Source organism: Clavelina lepadiformis, chromosome 2 (genome assembly GCF_947623445.1).
Source record: "Clavelina lepadiformis chromosome 2, kaClaLepa1.1, whole genome shotgun sequence".
In the NCBI taxonomy this organism is placed as follows: Eukaryota; Metazoa; Chordata; class Ascidiacea; order Aplousobranchia; family Clavelinidae; genus Clavelina; species Clavelina lepadiformis.
This window is the reverse complement of record NC_135241.1, coordinates 18200612-18221181: the sequence shown is the minus strand read 5'-3', so window position 1 is coordinate 18221181 and position 20570 is coordinate 18200612. Positions and strand designations below refer to the sequence as shown.

The following is a 20570-nucleotide window of genomic DNA, read 5'->3' as shown; positions in this document are numbered from 1 at the left end:
ATTTACAAAAGTTTCAACTAGATTTGTAGTCTAGATAATCATTAAAATATACAACAAGTTAAAAATGATATTGCTGTTGTGAATGATATGTTTAGTTTGGCGAACACTCGAAGAAATTCTCTTTCATTCCCTTGCTTTTAGCAAAAATATGAAACATCACGTGACCCAGAAGTTGCTATGGCGAAGTTGCCATTTAAGAAGCCAACACACAATGATTGTAATGCGTTGAATGTTCGTAAACCATTTTCCTCAACAGTTTGCCAGTCACCAGTCAGAAGTTGAAATTGAAAATAGGTGTTTTCATCAATATGGTCGTGTAATTTTGAACAGTGTTTGGATTTATGTACCCAATTGCATTTGAATTGTTTAGGCTTAGGTCCTAAAGTTAGGTTACTAGGCCAGAATTAATAAGAATTGGTGTCTCCTGAACTTTTGCACTCCGACCTTAAGATCTGAATGGGAAAGATTTATGACATAACTTCTCGTAGCGGTAATAATTTTCGTAATATTTCCGTAATAATAATTGGCGTAATTATTTCCTAACACTCCATCCTGATATAGGAGCCAAAGAATGAAGAAAACCCTAAAATTGCACACTATAGGCCTACAGCTTACAAATATTCCTTTTTTCAAACTTTTGACCAGAAAACTGGTAGATAAAAAAACTCAATTGTATAAATCGGTAGATTTTCAAATATAACAAAGTTTATGGACAAAAACAGCTAGGAAACTAAACTTATTTTAATGCTATACTAATTTGAATGTTAGGCTAACAATCATATGCTTGGAAGAATCATTGTGAAAACATTACATCATAATGAGTTTGTATGAAGGCAGAAATGAAATAAGGTACAATAATTCAGGTGGAAAATGTCTTCTGGAAAACTGGGTTGAAGAGGTAAGTTAGGCACTTCTTTCTGATTTAAAACCAATTCAAAAAAATTGTTTATTACGGTACACTACCAAACAAAAAAACATTTGATAACATTTAAGTTAATGGTTAGTAAATTTTTCCCAAAAGTTACTTACTGTACTTTTCACATTGTGAGTTCATAAGTACCACCACCTCTATCATATTTTATGATCCATTTTGACAATATTTGGTTAATCTTAGTTCGTTGGCTCTCAATATTTTTTGTATTCCTTTTCTATTTCCAAACGTTTTTAAATACCCCCTAATATAAATTTACAGTAATATGTAACAATAAATACATTGTGATGTCATTATGAAAGGCAAAATTTACTCCCAAAACCCCTTGATAAAATTTTTTTATTAGTAATATGATATTATAAGCAGAAGCAATAAACCCGAAATCCTCTCCAGCTATCTCAATCCCTTCCCACTTCTTCATCCAAAGATTTGAATTCCTCTCTTGGGTATCTGGCCACTGTTGAAAATCGCTGGCTTAAGTACTTAATATCATTGAAAATATCTTTTTCTGGTATACTTATTAAGAACTCTTCTTTGGTTTAAAGTTAACTTGTATTAGCACTTTTCCTTCACCGCCCCTTATTGCAGAGAGCTACTGCATCATTGGAACCGACCGATGTTAATTCCGAATACACTAGCAGTGCCCAATTACATCGACATGGGCATAAAGGATTGTTAACACTAAATGTAGATGCAACAGCTGAAAAACAAACCACGGTTCGGCAATCATATCAACTACCAACATATCCAGGGGTAAGAACACGGGGAAAGAAGGAGGAAATATTTGAAAGGATGTTATTTAGCAAAGTTGGGTAAGCACGATCAAACTACCACAGAAAACCCTAAGAGTTATGCAAAGGTTTCATTCATTTTATTTACTGCAAAAACCTTAGTGTACCATTAAACCATTTGCATGTTTGATCAGTTAAAAGCGATTTTGCATTTTTAAAAGAAAACCGCAGTGTTTGAACTAAACATTTACACTAAGTTAGTTTTGTTTAGGTTTTAGACTTAACAATATTTTATGAAATAAGTATGGTTTATTTTGCAACTATATTTGAAATTATTTAGTGTTTGATTCTGACAATCTTTGCTATAACACACTGGTCCTGAATAAAACAAATATTATTTGTTAATATTAACAGTTTGGTTACTAATATGAACATCTACTTAAATCATGCAAGAGTAGCATAAATTTCGTTTTTTGCAGAGAAGAGACTCACAAAGAATTCAATCCACCACCACCGGCGCCGGAATTTATAACAATAAAACAACAAGACTTTGATAAAGCCGATTTTAAGTCCATTAAACCTCCAGCAACCATGGTAAGTATTCTGGTATGAACAACTATGGCAGGTCTCTCTGTTTATGACGACCTACTGTATACCTAAAAATGCATGAACGTATCCCTCTCAGGTAATTGCTTCCGTATATGTCATATTAAATTTTTAGGACCACAACGTCAGCACGGAACAATGTATAACGTTTTGGTCAACACACCGAAACAAGATCCATGTAAGTTTTGAAGACGTCCAACTCATATTTTTGAATAAAACTGAATTGAAAGCTGCATTGTTTTTGTTTATTAGCCTAACCCCAGCATTACAAGGGGACGCTGATGATCTATTTAGTTTCACTGTTATATACAAAATCATTTGTTTTCGCAGGGCATGTCTCAAATCAAGACAAGGGATACGCCATTTAAAAAGAACGCCGCTTTCAGCACACCCATCTCAGAATATCTTGAGCAAACGCAGCCTCACGACCAAGAGCAGTATCCCAACATGTGAATACATTGCTTCACTTTTTACTGAAAACAAGTCGCCACTCTCCCTTGAAACAAACTTTATCTATAAGTTAAAATAAAACACGTCATTGAGTGAAATGAAAACGGAAATGTCGAAAACAAATTATCGAAAGGACTTTTTCATCTGCATTATCTGGAGGGATAAGAGCGGTTTTTCAGTGAAAACGGTCACTTGTGAAACCCATCAACCGACATATTTGAACCAGCACACCGACGGTGTCTCTTGTATGAGTACAATATTTTCTGTACAATATAGACTCTCACTAATTTTGTGGTTTGTTATCACTGTACGCGTTTTAATAACGAGTTATGGTGGAACAGGCTATTTTGATTGTACAGTATTAGGTTATAGATCATGGTCGTGTAAACTGGAGCGGTGTAAAATATCAAACAATAAGAAGAAGCCTTGTGCTAGCAAAATAGTGATCGGACTGCCTGTAACAAATTCTGGTTAAAATATAGACAGTATAAATGGACCGAGCAAAATTAACGACAAATCTTTTTCTGTGTCTTTTTAACATAGGCCCAATATTTGTGTTAAATTGTGACAGAGGGAAGAGTTTTATTAGGTGAATTTGTAGACAAATTATGCTGGTTTTTGTAGTTAGTTTCGTTGTAAGCTAATAAAATCAATGTAACAAAATTGTAATGTCAGTGATAACTTAGCTAATGTAAAAAATTCTTGAGAAAGTTAATTAACCGATGAATAATAATTATTATTATTAATATTAAAATTAATTAACCAAAGAACATAAATACTTTGCAAAGAGTGATGCCCTAAGGCTTGCTTCGGAACTATTTGAAGCCCAATTTGTTAATTTAACTATTTATACTGGTATATAGATGTCGTACAAATGCACAAAAACAAAAAAACATAATGGCGTTCTTTATTAATCTTATTGAGTTGGGCAAATTACAAAGATATAGGATGTAAAATCGTCTTTACCGTTGGCAGCTACAGTCATTCTTACTACAATTTATTATTAACTATAGCAATTTTATTTTACTTAACCGAGGGTGCGAACCCATAAAGCAATGGAACCGGGATATGGGGACAGATTCAACCCTCTGACTGAGGGTCAGTGTGTTTTTTTCATTTGGGTTACAATTTTATTGAACAACATTTTAATAACTAAACGATAGAGCTTCATAAAGTTATCAAGGCAGAAAAATTATTACTCATTTTGAAATGAAGTAACATTTGCAAGTGCAAAGTCAATCCTTCCAGTAACATTTTCAGCATAAAAAGAATTCTTATCACGTTGATGAATGCGGGACTCGACGATGGATTTATTTTCATCTTAGACTCCATGTATGATAATAATTTTTAAATAAAAATAGATCTAGCTGAGTTAAAGGTCAAAACTAAAACCAAGATAGAGCTTTATTTAGTGCAATTCCAACACATTCCCCAAGTAAGCAAAAAGACCATTAACGGTCCTAGCGCCGTTTGCAACAACTTTGCTCTTATTTTATTAACTTATCTGCTTCTCCATTGTCCTACGTATGTCACTTATGCACACCACAAAATCAAGGCCAGAAATCGTTTGGGTGTAAGTGATGACATGCGTATGGTCATCTCAAAAACAATCTATTTAATTTATATCTGTTTTTGCAACATACAATTTACTTTTGAAAATCACTTTAGAATGCAGACAATGGTATACGGGAAAACTTTATGAAAGTTCAAGGAAAATGAGCACATAAAAAAGAAGAACGATTGATTTATGGTCACTGCCTATAAATCACGGAATGATCATAAAATCCAACTGAAACAGATTACAACAAGAGTGTGGACAAGACAAATTAAAAGATTTGACCGGAGTTCCTTAAAAGGGTGAAATGATAATTGCTATTCATTCGGCAATTTGAATGAATGAGTTTCAAGATACCGCTCCGATACCGATACCGATAAGATACCGCTCGCAGAAAAGACTTTGGCTTCGGTTCAACTCGTGTCCTGCGGCTAATGCACACAACAAAGCAATTTCGGGAACGCAAGTAATGAGCACACCAAACGGAATAGGAACTATTAAGCATAATTGGGTGGTTCATTAACATGCGATATGATAACATTAAACGGAAAGAGCTTGAATCACCATATATTGAAGTTCCGCGCTAGTACATACAGGAAGCGCACCAAAAGCTGAATGTAAAAATTTTCTTGCTTAGATTTTCATTGTCATTTCACTCAACTTACGTCAAAAAACGTTCAATGAATGAAACAGCACTAAAAGTTACACATATTGTAATTCAGACGTGTGAAGCAAAGTAACCCTCCTGCGCCCATGACTGAGCAGATCTTTTATTCTGTGATTGTGCGCAAATTAAGTGCATTTAGTATATAGTACCTAGATGTAGCGTGAAAAAACAATTTCTGTTTTAGTTTCAAGACGGCGAAATACAGTAATAACTGTGCAAAACCTAACTACAACGTCTTGTATGTTTAAAGAAATAATTTGATGTTCTCCGCTCAAAGAAGGATGACAGTTTTGAAAACACTTTTCTATCTGAAACGTAATATATAGGCCTATATATTATCCTACATACCTGCGGCCATTTAGTAGATCTTGAATAAATGAGCTCTTATAAGTATATTCGTAAAGAAATGTAGCGCCGGACAGAATGTGCTTCTCAAAACCGTTTTCCAGCTCGCAATTCCTGCCCTAAGTCATCTTTAATCCGAGCTTTGGATGTTTCTGCAGTCCAAATCAATTTTTGAAGAGAAAATTAGGTGTAAAATGTAAATACAAAATAATACCCGAATGTGTTGAGTTGGTAAAGATGCCAAGAACTATTTAAAGTCATGTTTATATTGTCTGCTGAAAACTCAACACTCTCAACACTCATTTCATAAAACCTGTCAATTTTATGCAGCTGCGACAAAAACTTTATCACTGCGATTAATCAAGTACATATTAAACGTCTCATTCAACTTTTTACAACTAGATTATTATTCATGGTTGTAGGTTATACAGAGCACCGTATTCACTAGATTTGTATTTAAACGTAGGTTTGCCAGTGCGTAAGACATATTGATATATACTTCACAAATTATGAGTATATAGAAGTAGACCTGCACACGACTCGTACGTAGGGCAACATTAAATTATGTATTATTGAGTTATTTTGCTCTGTGTAGTTTTCCTTGAACTGTTGCTTATTGTGGTTATTGCTTGTAGTTTTTCGAGTGTCCTTATTACACTTTTAGCAATTACATTAGCCCATCCTTGGGTTATGATAGCGGCATTGTATGCACACGCGGTTAATTAAGCGCTGGTGATTTGCGTTTCGAGATTCATTCCAGGTTTGGGCGATGTACGGTCGACTTTATATGTACGCACTGACATTAAGATGATTAAGGTTGTTATTAAGATGAACAAAAGTCCTTCACACAGTAGTTGATTTCTTCAAAATCTTTATTGTTTTGCAAGCGGTGAGTCGCTGGTATAATCACAAAATGTTGCATTTGATACAGATGCATATTTTATAGCTTAATTGGGTCGATTTCTTATACATTTTGTTTAATTGAAAAAAGTTTCAAGAAATGAGACAATTAAACGTGTACAGTAATTTGACCCTTCATTACAGCAAAAGTTGAAAAAACATGGCAGAGAAATTACAACCAAAAGTTTACAAAACGCACGATTAAAATAAATTGAACAAATGTTCATAATTTTACAAAAGAAACTGACAATAACTTGCATACATTCTAGCAAACCTGTTTTCGGAACTTCATTAAAAAAATTTCGTGACAACCAATCATTGCGTAACTCGACCTTTCACGTGACTGAGTGGGATACCTAGAAAACTGATACTCTGAAAACGGAAATACATCAGTACATAATGCATGTTTTATTTAGTAACGGTAATTAACTGTGTATTGTGAATACAAATTGTGTAGCTATTTGCAGGAAAGCGTAGAATCCCTTCTTGATTCCTGAAATCTGTTGGTATAATATAGGTATAATGGGGCTATGGTTTGATTAAATTTACGTTAAAATCTAGAATTTGTAACACTTAAATGCATATGGGAAGCAAACTTTCACTTTTTGGCAACACGAAATTGCCTTCTTGGAAAAAAATTAGGCATAGTTGTGGGATCGCGTGACACTCCGTAGGTTTTACGTTAACGAAAAACGGAAAAAAGAGAAACAGTTTTGTACTCCGACTTGCCTTCCTGTACAATAAGTAAGTGTGATGTGGTCTATCACGGACATGGGAAAAGGGAAACAAATTCGGAATTGGACCCGGTCTAGAATATTGAATGTTGAAACGTTTTATGTGGTAACAGACGTCTCAGCGATTCTCAAATTTCATACATTTGGCGAAATATTTTAATTTTTATCAACTTTCTTCAAAACTGTTTACTTCATATTAATTGCAATATAACTAAGCGTTCAGTATATTGCGTATGTGTTGAAAAGTATAGATTCTATTTGTTGCAGTTTCGTCGTTCTATGACATCATCTTTTCATATATGGGTTGCTTTCATAATTAAACATGTGATACATTCATGCTGTTATTTGTTGTATTCCAAATAATGGCCTCCTTCGAAATCTCGTGAGATTTAAAAAGACGTATACTAAAACGTATTCTAAAAGCAGTGTTCGACTGTGGGAAGTCAACCTGTCACATTTCCCAAAATTAGACCTGTTTCGGAAACGTGGATGGACTGCTGGTATCGCATCATAGTCTAAAGGTTGAATTCTCCTTTAAAATAAGCTACATATATAGTTATCTAAAAAAGATTCGGGCTCTTTATCAATCAGCTGGCTATTTTTAATGTAGAGTCATAAACATTTTGCCGTTAAGTTTACACGTCACAGAGAAACTATAATCAATAAAAAACAATTTAAATACAGTTTCAAATACAAGCAACTTGTGAAGAACTTTTGTATGAATATTCTTTTTTTAGCAAAGTTTTAAAAACGTTGCTTTAAAAGTTTTTTATATCATCGTACTGTGTTATGTTCATACGTTGCCGTATAAATAAGGCGTGCTGTTGGTAGTATTTTTACTTCATTACGTATATGTTCACCTTTGCAAAATACCACTTACTTCCCAGCTTAAGAAATGCATAGTCATGCACTTTAAATTTACTGACTGATGGAGTAAAGGCGCTATACCTAATTGTTTTAAGTTGAATCAACTCTGTTAACTTATTTTAACCATCTGCCATTTATTACCGCAAAGATAACATGCATTTTGGGGGAAAAACGAGCAGTTCTACTCATAGCACGTAACGTATGCGTTTGACTTTATACTCAACCCGTTGACGTCAACAAAAGCATTCATACACGTGACGCGGAAGCAGCAACCGGATTAAATCCTTACTATCGAGCTTAGTAGGATGTGACTAAAGTTTTCCTTTGATCAAAAAAAACTTCTGATTGTGTCCACGTGATACTAAAACATGGTTCAACGACCTACATTTGACCTTTAGATAGCGTGCTAATCTCCACGTCTTCTAAATTGGCTGTCAGGTCAAGATTTTCCCCGGTACTTAAATACAAAACGAAACCGGACTTGACCTAAACTGACAAAACCGGACAACAATTTTTGCTGACACAGAGCCATATCACGTATTAGAAATGTTTGTGCCATGACAATACAGCTGATTAAAAAGACTACAATATTTCCGTCAAAATATCGCCAGCGGTATGACAGGAGTTACTTTGGGAGGAAGTTCTAACAGGAACAAACTCAAGATGTGTCACTATTTTTGGCTGTACTAAAAACGCGGGAGGAACCTGGAAAGGAACGTTATAGAAACGCGTTCAACACTTTGCTTTATTGACGTTAAATTGACGCAGATTTGCGTGTCACATATCACGTCATACGACGTGGACGAAGACGGAAAAACACAGCCTGTTGCCAAAATTAAGGCAAAACTAATCGTGCTTGAACCACGAGCTGGGATATTTTCGGTGGTTTTTATGAGAGAACATAAATTTTTGATTCGTATCCGGCGGATGTTGATTTCGCGTTTCCTTTTCTTGTTTTGATCGTAAACTCTTTTGCCTTTGGAATTTTTTAACGTTGAAAATTATACTCATGGAAAGCTCGCCATCACGTTTTGTCCATTGAAAGCCTTTATGCGAGAAAGGAGAGGAAACATATTCATATAAGCTTAACTACAACTGCTTAACCATTTCTGCAAACATTCCTAGCTTTATCAACCACCAATTAAGGACACGATAATAACCTATTGCAACACAGGATGCGGCATGCTCGCGTTGGGAAATAATTTTCATATTAGACAGACAATCTTTTTAACGTGCGATGAGATCATTGAGCATTCGTCAAATGTGTTGTTACGGTGATGAAATAACGACAGTTTGAGTTTTCTTGTTTGTCTTGCAGTAGCATATAGTGTGGAAACACTCTAAAAAATAAACGTTTTGAAACTACTTTTGGCATTGCAAGGTCATACATAAAGGAGTCCTTAAAACGGGTGCAATGTTTTTGTAATATGTTTGAATTCTTTTTATCTTCTCATTTCCCGAAATTATTTTGCTTTTGCCAGCGCTGGTAAGTTCCCCAATTATAAGTGCTTTTCTCATCTAAAATCTCCCTTTTCAGCCAGATTTATCTGAATCGAGCGTCAAAGAGTTCTGCGTACAACTTGCACCGTCTCTTCAGTAGTGAGAGGATGTTTGTAAAGTATCTATTATTTTACGAAAGTGGTGATGTAAGTTAACCTTGTAACGAGTGATTTTTACCACAATAACATTTAATATTACAACCTTGCAATTGTTAATTAATTGAACCTAGGTGTGGCTTCAAGTGCAAATATAAATATAGCCCAATCAAAATGGCACTAAAACAACATTCAACAGTATCCACGTGGTTGACTGGATAGTCATCATATTTCCATTGTATAGGCACATGTACACATAAAGCAGTTTCAATCACAATTCATTTAAAAGCTGGGATGAAATACGATTGCGGTAGTCACTTCCTTCATCCAATAAAACATGATCGTTGTTTTGCATCCTGAGATCAAAGAATGAGCATACCTTATGCGATTCCGTAACGATTATAACCGATCAACCTAATCAGACTTGTTGCAAATCTCCGAATATAGAAATCGGATTTTGGCCAAAGGTCCTTTTTGCACAAGGTACACTCAAACTTTTGATTGCTTTCTTTTAAATATGTGGTTAATAATGACATCAGGCAGCATGACCTGAGTTTATTCTGTTTTAGACGTGAAACAGGAGACATTGCTAATGCCTGATTATTATTTATAGGAATCGAACATTTCCAGAAATATTTCGTATCGAAGCTAACACTTTATACTAACTTTTTAATGACATGACATAAAATAAAATAAAATGCCCGAGAAATGTATTACTTAGGGGGTCTTTATGACGTTGGGAATGTCTCGCCGGAAGTATCGCATTGTGAAATATATCACTTTTAATCGTAGCACAACTCATTAATTCGATACAACATGTGACACTGCATTTTATTCTCCCGAAACTTTGTTATCGTAAATGTCTTAATAGTTTCACAATTGCGTAGAAATACACAATACAAGAATCAAGAATTTGTCACGAATTAGATTTGAAAATGAAAAACATGTTTTGATTCATGTTCACAAAGATCGTAAATGACGTTACAAACATTTTTGTTTTTCGATAATTGCCTATGACTTCCCGCCCTTGGTGATTTCCAATTAGAATTAATGTTCTTTCACCTATTTATATCCCGTCTTAATGGTTTCGACTTTCAGCCTGTAAGAGCAACTTAATTATCTTATACTTTGTAATAGCTTAATGCATTCTCCACGTACCGTCCCTTATATTTATAACCGAGATCGTGTGGATTGCAAAAATGTTCCAAAATCATAAGAACTAATTGGAATTTTTAGAAATTTCAGCCAACATTTCTTATCATACTTGAAATAAAGTTTACACGTTGTTTCGCATTTTGAGCGAATCCTTTTAAAAGTATGCACTTTTGAACCATACACATTACACAATTCAAAATGACCCGTTGTACATGATACTGTATATGCGCCTTTAACATTTGCAGTTAAGAAAATCCAAAGTTTTGGATTTTCTGTAAGCCTTCTTTGGGTTTGTCTAATTCGTGGCCCTTCAGTTTTGGGCAGCGTGAGAAAGTTTTGAAAACTAATTAAAGCATTAAGCCATAAAATGTTGATTAAGGCATTTCTTCTGGATCAGCAGTTCTTTACATCCAAACCAAATAAACGCACAGAAATAATTCACCATCAAAAACAACACTAAAAACTGTAAAAAGTATAAAACTCCACACGTTGCAGGCTTTGTTAATTAGTTTCGAAAACTCACGCTGTTTTCGTGATAAAAGGATTTCTCAGGATGTTGTTTTCCAGGATTTTAATTACATTCCAACTACATGATGAAGCTTCCTGGAAATACAGGGATAATTTCGACAGTGGTTTACTAAAATACAGATTAATCAGCTAACGAAAAAAGAAATCTTTCAGGCTGTGCTACTCAACGCGATTTAGAAAACACTAGATTTTCAGCATGCATGATATGACAAATTACTAGTAAGTGACTGCGTCACGTCCGGTATTGCTGAACTCCTATTAACTTTGCTGAGAAACGCCGTACGTCGAAAGTTTGATATCATTTGTCAATAATGGAATATTCCCCGTAAATGATGACGTAATTTTCCCCTTATTTGGAATCGACCAACTTTCACACCCAGGAAGTGGACAGCTATAAAACTCAGCGTGTCGGCTGACCAAATCATTACAAACTCGCCGACAAAGAAAGTCGAAGAAGACAAAAAATAGATCTGAGCAGAAAACAAGAGATCGTACTAAGCTGAACGTTTGAAAAAAACGACAAAAATATTTTAAATTTCTGATAAAAATTGAGTATCCTAAGCTGAACAGAAATATGAGGTAAAGCATTGTGTTTCGTTAGAAGTTTGTAAAGCTTGTTGTAAAGGCTTGCTACCAGTAGCAATTTATCTAAAAAATCTCTCTATCTCTTTTCTAGAAACGGTATATTTATTATGGGTTCCTTGATGGTGTGCCTTGCAACCATGGCGGGAGCACGTAAGTGAATGAAGTATATATGCGAGCACGGATTTTCGTTAAAAATCAAATACTCTTCAGCGTAGTTAATCTATATTCTCTCTGTTTGCTGAATCATCCAAATTTGACGTATTTTCTGTTTAGAAATTTGCGAGGACAACTACGCATGGTGCAGTCAATTTTCCTTGACAGATTGTGCTTCTAGTCCACCCTTGGAGATTTACTGCCCTTTTACATGTGGAACATGTGAAGGTAAAAGTATTAGCATACTTTTTTAACCTTCCAAAATACCACAGTGGAAACAGCTCAAAACGTTTTACACTGCGTTCGTGTTTTACGCAGATGCGTGCCGCGTAAACAACGGAGGATGTAACCAAATCTGTTCTTCCGAAGCGGGCCAGGCCGTTTGCGGTTGCGAAAAAGGATTTGGGCTTAGCAGTGATGGAAAGACATGCGTTGGTAAGCATATATTTATTATTCAGTTCACTAGCAAGGCTAGTAAAAAAAAGCTAAAGCACAAATAGTTTATGGCAAATAGATAAACCTACGACAATTATATGTCTTGGTAAACGGTTGACGTTAGATAATATTTTAAAAACATCTGTATTTTTTAGACTTATGCGAAATAAACAACGGCGGGTGCAGCGACCTTTGCAGTATATCTATGCACGGTGACGTTGTTTGCGCTTGTTCCAAGGGTTATCGTCTTGACAGAGACAGAAAAACATGCCTTGGTGAGTAAGAACAAAACTCTATATCTCCGAAATTGCTTCCTTTTCCTCTACAGCATAACCCGTTGAAAACGAGAAATCTGAACTTTATTTTTTCCGATATATGCAGACATCGACGAGTGTACTGAAGGCCCAAATCCCTGCATACTCCCATTTTCTGATGTTTGCATCAACGAAATCGGGTCCTATTCATGCCAACAACAATCATGCGAAAAGCCGGAAGGTGGTGTTATGAATTATTACAAAAGCAAAGAATGCTGCCAAGTTCGAAACGGTATGGGTGCAGGCTACACGTTTTGTTGGCGTTGTATAAGCGAAAAGTTAGACGATACCTTAATTTGAAAACTACTTCACAGGTACATGCGGGATAACGGCGTCTATCCGAAAGCATCTTTCTCCATCGACACCGGAGCCACGTATTTTGCAAGGAATTGCCGCCAGCATTTCTGCCTGGCCTTGGATGGTGAGTGTTTTTCGTAAATAAAACAATTACTGGTGTCGCAGCTGATAAAAGTATATTAACAAATCTTACATTTTATCACGCCGAGCGAACAGGCGAATGTTATCCTCGATGTTGTTGCTATTGTTGGCAAAATTTGCAAATATTACATTACCTTATTAACCTTATATTACATTATAATTAATATTATATTTAAATCTCAATTTTAAATGCAAATAAGCTCACGTTCTCTTCATTTGGTAGAATAACTGCGCTCACGTATTTCTTTGTAATGCTCATTGAAAGCAACATGTGAGATTATGAGATTATAAATAACTTAGAGATTATAACAACATGCGTTAAGTTGTAAGTATCAGTTTGTTAATTTGTTTTGCGGCACAGGTGCAACTTTCCCACGCCAAACAACACATTTGCGGAGGAACCCTTTTGACTGATAGATTTGTTCTGACATCAAAATCGTGCTTGGGGTAAGTACTAGTTATACCATTTATTAAATATAGTTAATTTTTTCCAAAGTAATCACACATCAATCTGCTGAGAAGACAGCAGCAATCCGATAAATGGATTTTACCAATGTTATTATACTGGCAGTGACCTTCAAGCTACCGAAATTATGGCTCATATGGGGCATGTACGCAACGCCTTTCTTAAATTCTTGGACTCTTCCCGACGTGTCGATCGCAAAGTGATCAGGGTAGGTTGTCAATGATTCAATAGCCCAATACTTAAACTACGACACCCTAAAACCATCAGGCAAAAAACATATTCGTTACATTTCCACAGGCTATCGTGCATCCAGCTGACAACGTCGCTCTGCTTGAATTGGCCGAACCAGTCGCTTTCGATGACACCGTCAACCAAATTTGCTTGCCTTGCGGAGAACAACCACAGGAGGGAGACAAATGCTGGGCTACCGGTTTTGGCGCTACCGGTGAGCTTCCTGTCACGACTATAATGTTTCATGAAGAAAACTAGTCCAAAAGAAGGACCAAACCTTGCTACGATAGGATTTTCACGAAAAAGTTTACTTTTATTTTTAGAAAATGTACTGAACGCTCCGCCTAGTCGCTTGCTCCAAGAAGTTGATCTTCCGATAGCGAATATGGATAACTGTGTCCGTTCCTACGCTGAAGAGTTTGCCCGATTCCTTCCAACATCCGTCGACTCAGCAAGTATGCTGTGCGCAGGTTACGAAAACGGAGGCAAAGACACTTGCAACGGTAAGCGCCCAGCGTCGGGATAACTTGATTTTTGACATAGAATTGGTTTATGAACTAATAAAAAGATTTTCCTAAAAGTATGGAGGTGCAGTAATTAAATAGCATAAAGTCAACGAGATTTTATTATCAGGCGACGGTGGCGGCCCTTTAATGTGCCAAAGAAAAGATTCTTGTGAATGGTACGTCGCTGGTATTACCTTCTTTGGCAAAGGTTGCGGTAGAGCTGGTTATTACGGAGTTTACACAAAAGTTGCACATGTTGAGCAGTGGATCCGGGCCGCCTTGGGAGAAAGAGCTGCCGATTTGTGTAAGCCGAGCATGCGATACGACGTGGAATAGCTTGTTCGTATATGATTGGATAGAAGCGAATTGCATTGCTGACTTTTCTGTTGTATTAGGCACCCGCGACTACTCACCATGCAAAAACTTACAAAACCAAAGAACAGACTGTAAATCCATAGGTGACATCTGCACAAGCCCGTTTGCAAATCAATGTAAACTGACTTGCTGTCAACGAGGAATTGAGCGTAAGTAACTTTACTATTTAGTATTTACTATAACTAAACAAGTTAACTAACACATTGATAATAATTAATCATCAAATTGCTAAAGAGTAGGCCAACATTTAAATTGCACGGGTATAGTGAAATCAACGCACTTTAAGCCAACCTTTAAGTCCTATATCCTAATCCTGTTATAATCATCCTGCTTGCTTCTTACAGCTGTGCAAGCCTGCTTTGATGCACCAGGAACAGAAAATGTTTGTAACATTCTCAAAGATCAATGTAACAACCGAGACTTTCTTGGCTATTCTTTTATGGAAGACTACTGCAAGAAAACCTGCAATTTTTGTTAAAGCAAACTATATAAGCAAACTATATACTATAACTACTATATTGCAAAATGTAGTGCCATTATTTTATGATGATAACCCAAACGCAATTAAAGTTTTGTTTTGTGGTCAAACCTTGCTTTTCTATTAACTTATATACTTTTTTAGCGTTTTTATGCCTACTATTTAAAGATTTGCATGTTTGTCGGAATGTCGGTGAGTGAACGTTTTTCGATGTTTCACAAACTATTCCGTGTTTTTTTTTGCGATTTATTTATGCTCATGTATCCTTTCCTAATTTTAATAACTTAATGTGTTTTTAGTACAGCCTATCCTATTGAGTAAGCTTAATAATTTTAGTTATATGAAACTTTGATTTTATTGAAATAAATTATTAAAATGTGGTTGAAAACATTTTCTTTTGAGTCCAATGCAAATGCAGTTTATTTGCACATAAGAGACCAGAACTAAATATTTCAAAGTTTTTACAGGCACAAGTTCAATGAGATAGGGTGTAGGCCTTAAATAAAGACGAACACTGGTCAGCAAAAGTTTTAGTATATAGGTGATTCGAGTCGAGTCAATTTTTTCAGTAAATAAGACTCGAGTCAGTTGATATTTAAAACGAAACCAAACAGAAAGCACAAATATCATTTCTGTCAACCGGAGAAGTTTAGGTTTATTACAAAATTTACTATTTGTATTCATTGATGCGTTCGTATACTAATAAATTTGTTTTAAGTTAAGCTTTAATGTTTTCGGACCAATAAATAGAGAGTCGTTTTACTGTGATGACCGAACGAAATCAAAAGGAACTCACTCGAGTCATTTCAGATATTGACTCGAGCCATGTCAAGGCAATTTTGTAATTTCTAATTATGATTCTGAAGCAATTCAGTACATCACAATTAAAAAACGACCCACATACATGTAACCTTTTAAGGTGGTGAGGCCGCAGTTTAAAATGAACAACGTAAGTGGTAGGCGGGGGAACCAGCTTACGGCTAGCATTCTACAATTAGTTTTTTTTTTTTTATACTTTAATATTGCCAAAAATGCGATTAGGCTACTCGAAAAATTCCACATGCGGCTTGCTAAAATTTTGCATGTAAATTACGCGTGCTTGATGCTACCTCATACTAAAATATGAATTTCGTGATATATCTCAAGCACAAGGTACAAAAACCTAAAGTCAAATGTGTATTTTTGTGACTAAAAATACATATTTCATAAATTTTTATGGTATCACTTTTTATCTACATTCTGCAAGCGACTAAAAAATTCAAAACGCGACAAATGCTAGGGGAATTCCCAGGCTAAAAAACAACACCAACTATGCTGTCCTCTGATTGGTCTAAACATGTTTTCAAAGCCCTAGGTCAGAATCAGAGAAATCTTTCTTTTTTAGGCATTAAGCGGCCCGTCAGCAATTTTAGCAATACCAATGTACTACCCATTTGATAACTTATCGGCAGCTATTAGTTAAACTATTGATTAACAAATAAAAGTTTTAATGCAAAACTTTTTCATAATAAGCATTTAATGGATTAAAATTTGTTGTTTGGCGGTAAACATTCAAATGCATGCTTTAAGAAAGATAGGGTAGGTAAAGCTTCTAGTTGTAATTTTACAAAAATCCTTTATAGCCATCCAGAGTAATCATATTTCCTAGATATTAGATTTTTACTGCTGCTAAAAGTTAATTTGGTCCCGAGATGGTAAAAATATCATCATCATGAGAGTATATTTTCTTTTCATTTTCCTGCAACAAAGTTAGGCCTGCATGATTTAGCTCCCAGAGTTGTAACTGAAAAATAAACCATACGTTACTGTAGCATTGCTAAATATACCACGTACGAAGTAAAAAATTTTCACGCGAACTACTGTTGATATTTATGGTACTTATTATTGTGTGGATTCGAATCAAAATTCTTTGACTCCTCTTTTTTTGGTGCCATGCTTTTTTTTACAGGTGATAATCAAGTTTTTTTTAGCAACATGCCGAAAAAATGCGACAAACGATTAATCACTTCTACATTGGCTTAAGGAGGCGTCCAACACCTAAAACTAAGATCTTTATAAATTTGTCAGACGTCCTACGTAGGGCTTTAAAAAACATGTTTAGACCAATCAGAATGCCGCATGGTTGGAGTTGTTTTCTAGCCTGGGAAGTACCCTAGCAGTTGGCGAGCTTCAATGTCCCAAGTCGTGTGCAGAATTACGCTAAAAATTAGCTTGAAAACAGCTAAAACTGGGTTTTTTAGACCAAAAATTCTAGTGTTTATTTTCCACCTTTGTAAAAAAGTTTGAATCATGGTTATTTGATGGCATTTTATGGAATGGTAGTCCAAAGCATACTAGATTAACATGTAAAATTTCAGAGAGCCCCATGGAGGATTTTTCGAGTAATCAGTCTTTTAGTAAATTCACTGTATAATAAAACAAACAAAGATGTTATTGCATTTTTTGGTGTTTGACGCCTCCTGAACAGATGTTTGATAATTTTCTGTCTTAATGCAACGGTTAACATTTCACTATGCTTAATAAGCGCAATTCTTTCCTTGATTGAAAGATCTTTTACCTTTGCCTTAAAAACGTCTCCATTATTGTGCTTCTTGGACCATGACCAGAAGTGTTGAATATAAGAAGTTATCACAGTAGCTTCATTCACATTATGCATACGACTTGTGCTAACCTGGGCAAGCGCACACACAAACAATGGTTAGAAGACGGTCCTACATGCTCACAGCGGATCTGCAATTAATTAGGTATGATTTGCCAATTGCTACAACAGAATTTGCGGATTTTATGTGATAGTAGTAAGGCGTGGTTCAAATAATTGTTTAGTGCCAGCTATATTGCAATGTGGTCTGGATTAATTGAGTGGTCATGTTAATGGTCATGATCAGTTGGAGTCAGGACAATTCAATAGACTTCGACTTCACTGACTCAAAATTTTTTCAACTCCGACTACACAACCCTGCATTATAGACCTCAGCAGGATATTTAGTTCAAAACCTTATATTATATAAATTTGGAAAACTCCAAAGAAAAACTTAATATCATAAATGAAATTTCAAAAACATTGAAGGTTTGCAGAAAAATATTTTTCACTTCAAAAAGAAATTGAACGTATGGTGGAGAAATTATATAGTAACAATTTGTATGCTGTTTATTATAAAACTAGCAAGAAAAACTAAAGATACTCTTTATCATCAAAATTGTATCTATACATTTAAAAATAAACACTGTGTAAACTACATAATTTTGTGGTTTGCATTTGCATGCTTTAAAATTAAACGAAAATGGACCAGTGCTCTGTTGTCACTTTTTGGATGATTTTTTAACAAACTCTATACCATTGGGTCCCATTTTTACTTCATATTCTGAATGTCCTGGCGATCCTTGTGATTTTGACATTTCATCCAGTAATGACTTCCCAAAACCACGAAGCATTGATGACATCATTGTGTTCATGAAACCTCTTCCACCGGCACCAAAACCGCCAAATGACGATTGCTGTGAAAAACCCTTAAACACTTCTTTAAAAAGTTCTTCTGCTTCCTTGTTGTTCATTTGATGGTATGACCATTGCTGATGTTGGTTTGCAAATGGATTTCCATAAGTTTGTGAAAACCCTTGCGATCCTTGAGAGTATGAGCCTGAACCAAACGTATCATATTGCTGCCGTTTTTCCTTGTTTCCAAGTACTTCATAAGCTTGCGAAATCTGCTGGAATTTTGCAGCTGCTCCTTTATTTCCAGTGTTGGAATCCGGATGATACTTTTTAGCAAGTTTAAAGTAAGCTTGTTTAATTTCTTTCGTTGTTGCATTTCTTGAAATTCCCAATATTTTATAATAATCTTCTGATTGGAGGATAGAGGAGCAATGAAAAGATTTTATTGAAGGGAATTGTACGTTATGCCTCTTAAAAACGTTTGTGGCAAAAGGTGCTAATCGAGAGCAAAGCATGTTTTACGGACCATAGGATCAATCACGATAGCATTCTTTAGTTTAAGGCTATGAAACTGGGCATGTGTAGTATTGCAATTTGTCACACATCCTATCTGCAAATAAACAATACGATATATACAAATGTACATATATATATATTTATCTAATGTATAAAACCATACAACGATAGAACTTCAAAGGATAGAAACAAGGATAGAACTTCAAAGCATTGCCAAAAATCAGCAATGGTCTGGAAATGCTGTAGCTAGTATGAAAAGTTTGAAACTAAAACTGAACTAACAATCTTGAAAATGCTTGTTATTTTTATTTAACAGATTATATATCAGCAATTGATAACTAAATACAAGATACCTATTGCAATGTTTAATCAACCTTGCAATAGGCCTTCTTTTATACATATTGCACTTTGTAACACAATAATACATATCGAACATGTGCTTTATTGTGCTACAATTATAACGGTTAGTATCTTAAATTTTGCTCCGCACAGTTAATGGCAAAAAATACAAAATAAAATGTTTTGTATTATGTCAAAATATGTTATCCAACAAATGGTTCAGTAGCTTAACCAGGTTTAAAACCTTATCTATAGCCCAGACTGCAATCTTTGCACATTGAATGAATTTTTGTAATGTGAGGTGAGCCAATTTATTAGTTGGTTTTGTAACAAAATTGTGCGGATATGACTTAGATATAATCTACCATACTTTCAGTTTCTTTTACCGCCGCAAATTAGTCTGCACGGCCGAGATTTTATCCTAATTTTGCAAGGATGAGGCTGGAATTCAATAGCTCTGTGCAAGGAACATATTTCCCTGGAAGCTCTATAAAAATGCAGACTGGTCTATAGCTTGATTCAGTACAGCGGCCATAATTACCAAACAAAGAATCAAATTAATGAATAAAACAGTCATACTGTGCAGTGTGACCAGTAACCACAGCACAAATACTGTCAAAATTAAGCAGATTTAATAGGTTGTATGGAACAGTTACCAGCTAAATTGATAGCAACTACAACTGTTGCAGGGACCTCTCTATAAATACAGCTAGAAGACTATTAAGAGAAGTAAGAGGAGTAGAGGACTAACAGAACTTAGTACACCTCTTAGTCCTCTAGCAGTTTTTAAAGAGGTCCTTGTTTGAGTGATGTTATCACGTTACTGCGCTATCGCATTTCACATTAATAATAATGGTCCGGACAATTGCCAATGCTGCAATGGGTAACAATAACAATTGTATCTATCACGGTTTCAATAAGAAATCTAGCTAGAAACTAAAAACGTCTTCTTTTATGCCGCGCATTGCCCTGTTTTCTGACAACAAAAACAATTTCAAATCTGTTTTGAAATTAAATTAATACTTGGCAGTTTTGGTAGGTTAGCCTAGTAGCCTAAGCCTACCCGCCCACCGGTAACAGCTGCAAAATTATTAGAAAATAATTTAAATTCTGAATAAATTCGATACAGCAATAGAATAAAACAATAATCCCATTTCAACCGTAAGAAATAAAAATTTTGCTAATTACGCCCACACACTTGATTCAGAGTCAAAGTCGGTGGTAGGTAAGAGACGGA

General features: G+C 35.3%; 3 protein-coding genes across 4 annotated transcripts; 2 read left to right on the top strand and 1 right to left on the bottom strand.

Moving 5' to 3' along the window:
- The first annotated feature begins 230 nt into the window (after positions 1 to 230).
- LOC143445107 (sperm-associated antigen 8-like) lies at positions 231 to 3387 on the top strand. Of its 2 annotated transcripts, XM_076943971.1 has the most exons (6): positions 231 to 490; positions 769 to 898; positions 1520 to 1743; positions 2142 to 2256; positions 2384 to 2446; positions 2599 to 3387. In XM_076943971.1, exons 2-6 carry the CDS (start codon positions 818 to 820, stop codon positions 2719 to 2721), a joined length of 606 nt encoding a protein of 201 aa, XP_076800086.1. In that variant the 5' UTR covers positions 231 to 490; positions 769 to 817; the 3' UTR covers positions 2722 to 3387. The 2 variants fall into 2 exon arrangements, with proteins under 2 accessions (XP_076800086.1, XP_076800087.1); XM_076943972.1 differs by lacking the exon at positions 231 to 490 and having other exon boundaries at positions 538 to 898.
- Positions 3388 to 11407: 8020 nt separating this feature from the next.
- LOC143446426 (serine protease 55-like) lies at positions 11408 to 15435 on the top strand. Its single transcript, XM_076946047.1, has 14 exons — positions 11408 to 11643; positions 11741 to 11799; positions 11923 to 12030; positions 12121 to 12237; positions 12393 to 12512; positions 12619 to 12783; positions 12866 to 12972; positions 13351 to 13436; positions 13561 to 13663; positions 13753 to 13900; positions 14010 to 14189; positions 14320 to 14496; positions 14588 to 14716; positions 14912 to 15435. Exons 1-14 carry the CDS (start codon positions 11639 to 11641, stop codon positions 15043 to 15045), a joined length of 1638 nt encoding a protein of 545 aa, XP_076802162.1. The 5' UTR covers positions 11408 to 11638; the 3' UTR covers positions 15046 to 15435.
- A 2281-nt stretch (positions 15436 to 17716) lies between these two features.
- Positions 17717 to 20547, bottom strand: LOC143446427 (dnaJ homolog subfamily A member 3, mitochondrial-like). Its single transcript, XM_076946049.1, has one exon. It carries the CDS (start codon positions 18991 to 18993, stop codon positions 18346 to 18348), a length of 648 nt encoding a protein of 215 aa, XP_076802164.1. The 5' UTR covers positions 18994 to 20547; the 3' UTR covers positions 17717 to 18345.
- Positions 20548 to 20570: the final 23 nt, after the last annotated feature.

Excerpts from the sequence above, each read along its gene's own strand:
- LOC143445107 (XM_076943971.1), top strand. The coding sequence starts at position 818 with ATGAGTTTGTATGAAGGCAGAAATGAAATAAGGTACAATAATTCAGGT. Across the intron at positions 1,744-2,141 it reads ATGTTATTTAGCAAAGTTGG|AGAAGAGACTCACAAAGAAT; the intron begins GTAAGCACGATC and ends CGTTTTTTGCAG. Across the intron at positions 2,257-2,383 it reads TTAAACCTCCAGCAACCATG|GACCACAACGTCAGCACGGA; the intron begins GTAAGTATTCTG and ends TTAAATTTTTAG.
- LOC143446426 (XM_076946047.1), top strand. Across the intron at positions 11,800-11,922 it reads TGCAACCATGGCGGGAGCAC|AAATTTGCGAGGACAACTAC; the intron begins GTAAGTGAATGA and ends TTTTCTGTTTAG. Across the intron at positions 14,497-14,587 it reads AGAAAGAGCTGCCGATTTGT|GCACCCGCGACTACTCACCA; the intron begins GTAAGCCGAGCA and ends CTGTTGTATTAG.
- LOC143446427 (XM_076946049.1), bottom strand. The coding sequence starts at position 18,993 with ATGCTTTGCTCTCGATTAGCACCTTTTGCCACAAACGTTTTTAAGAGG.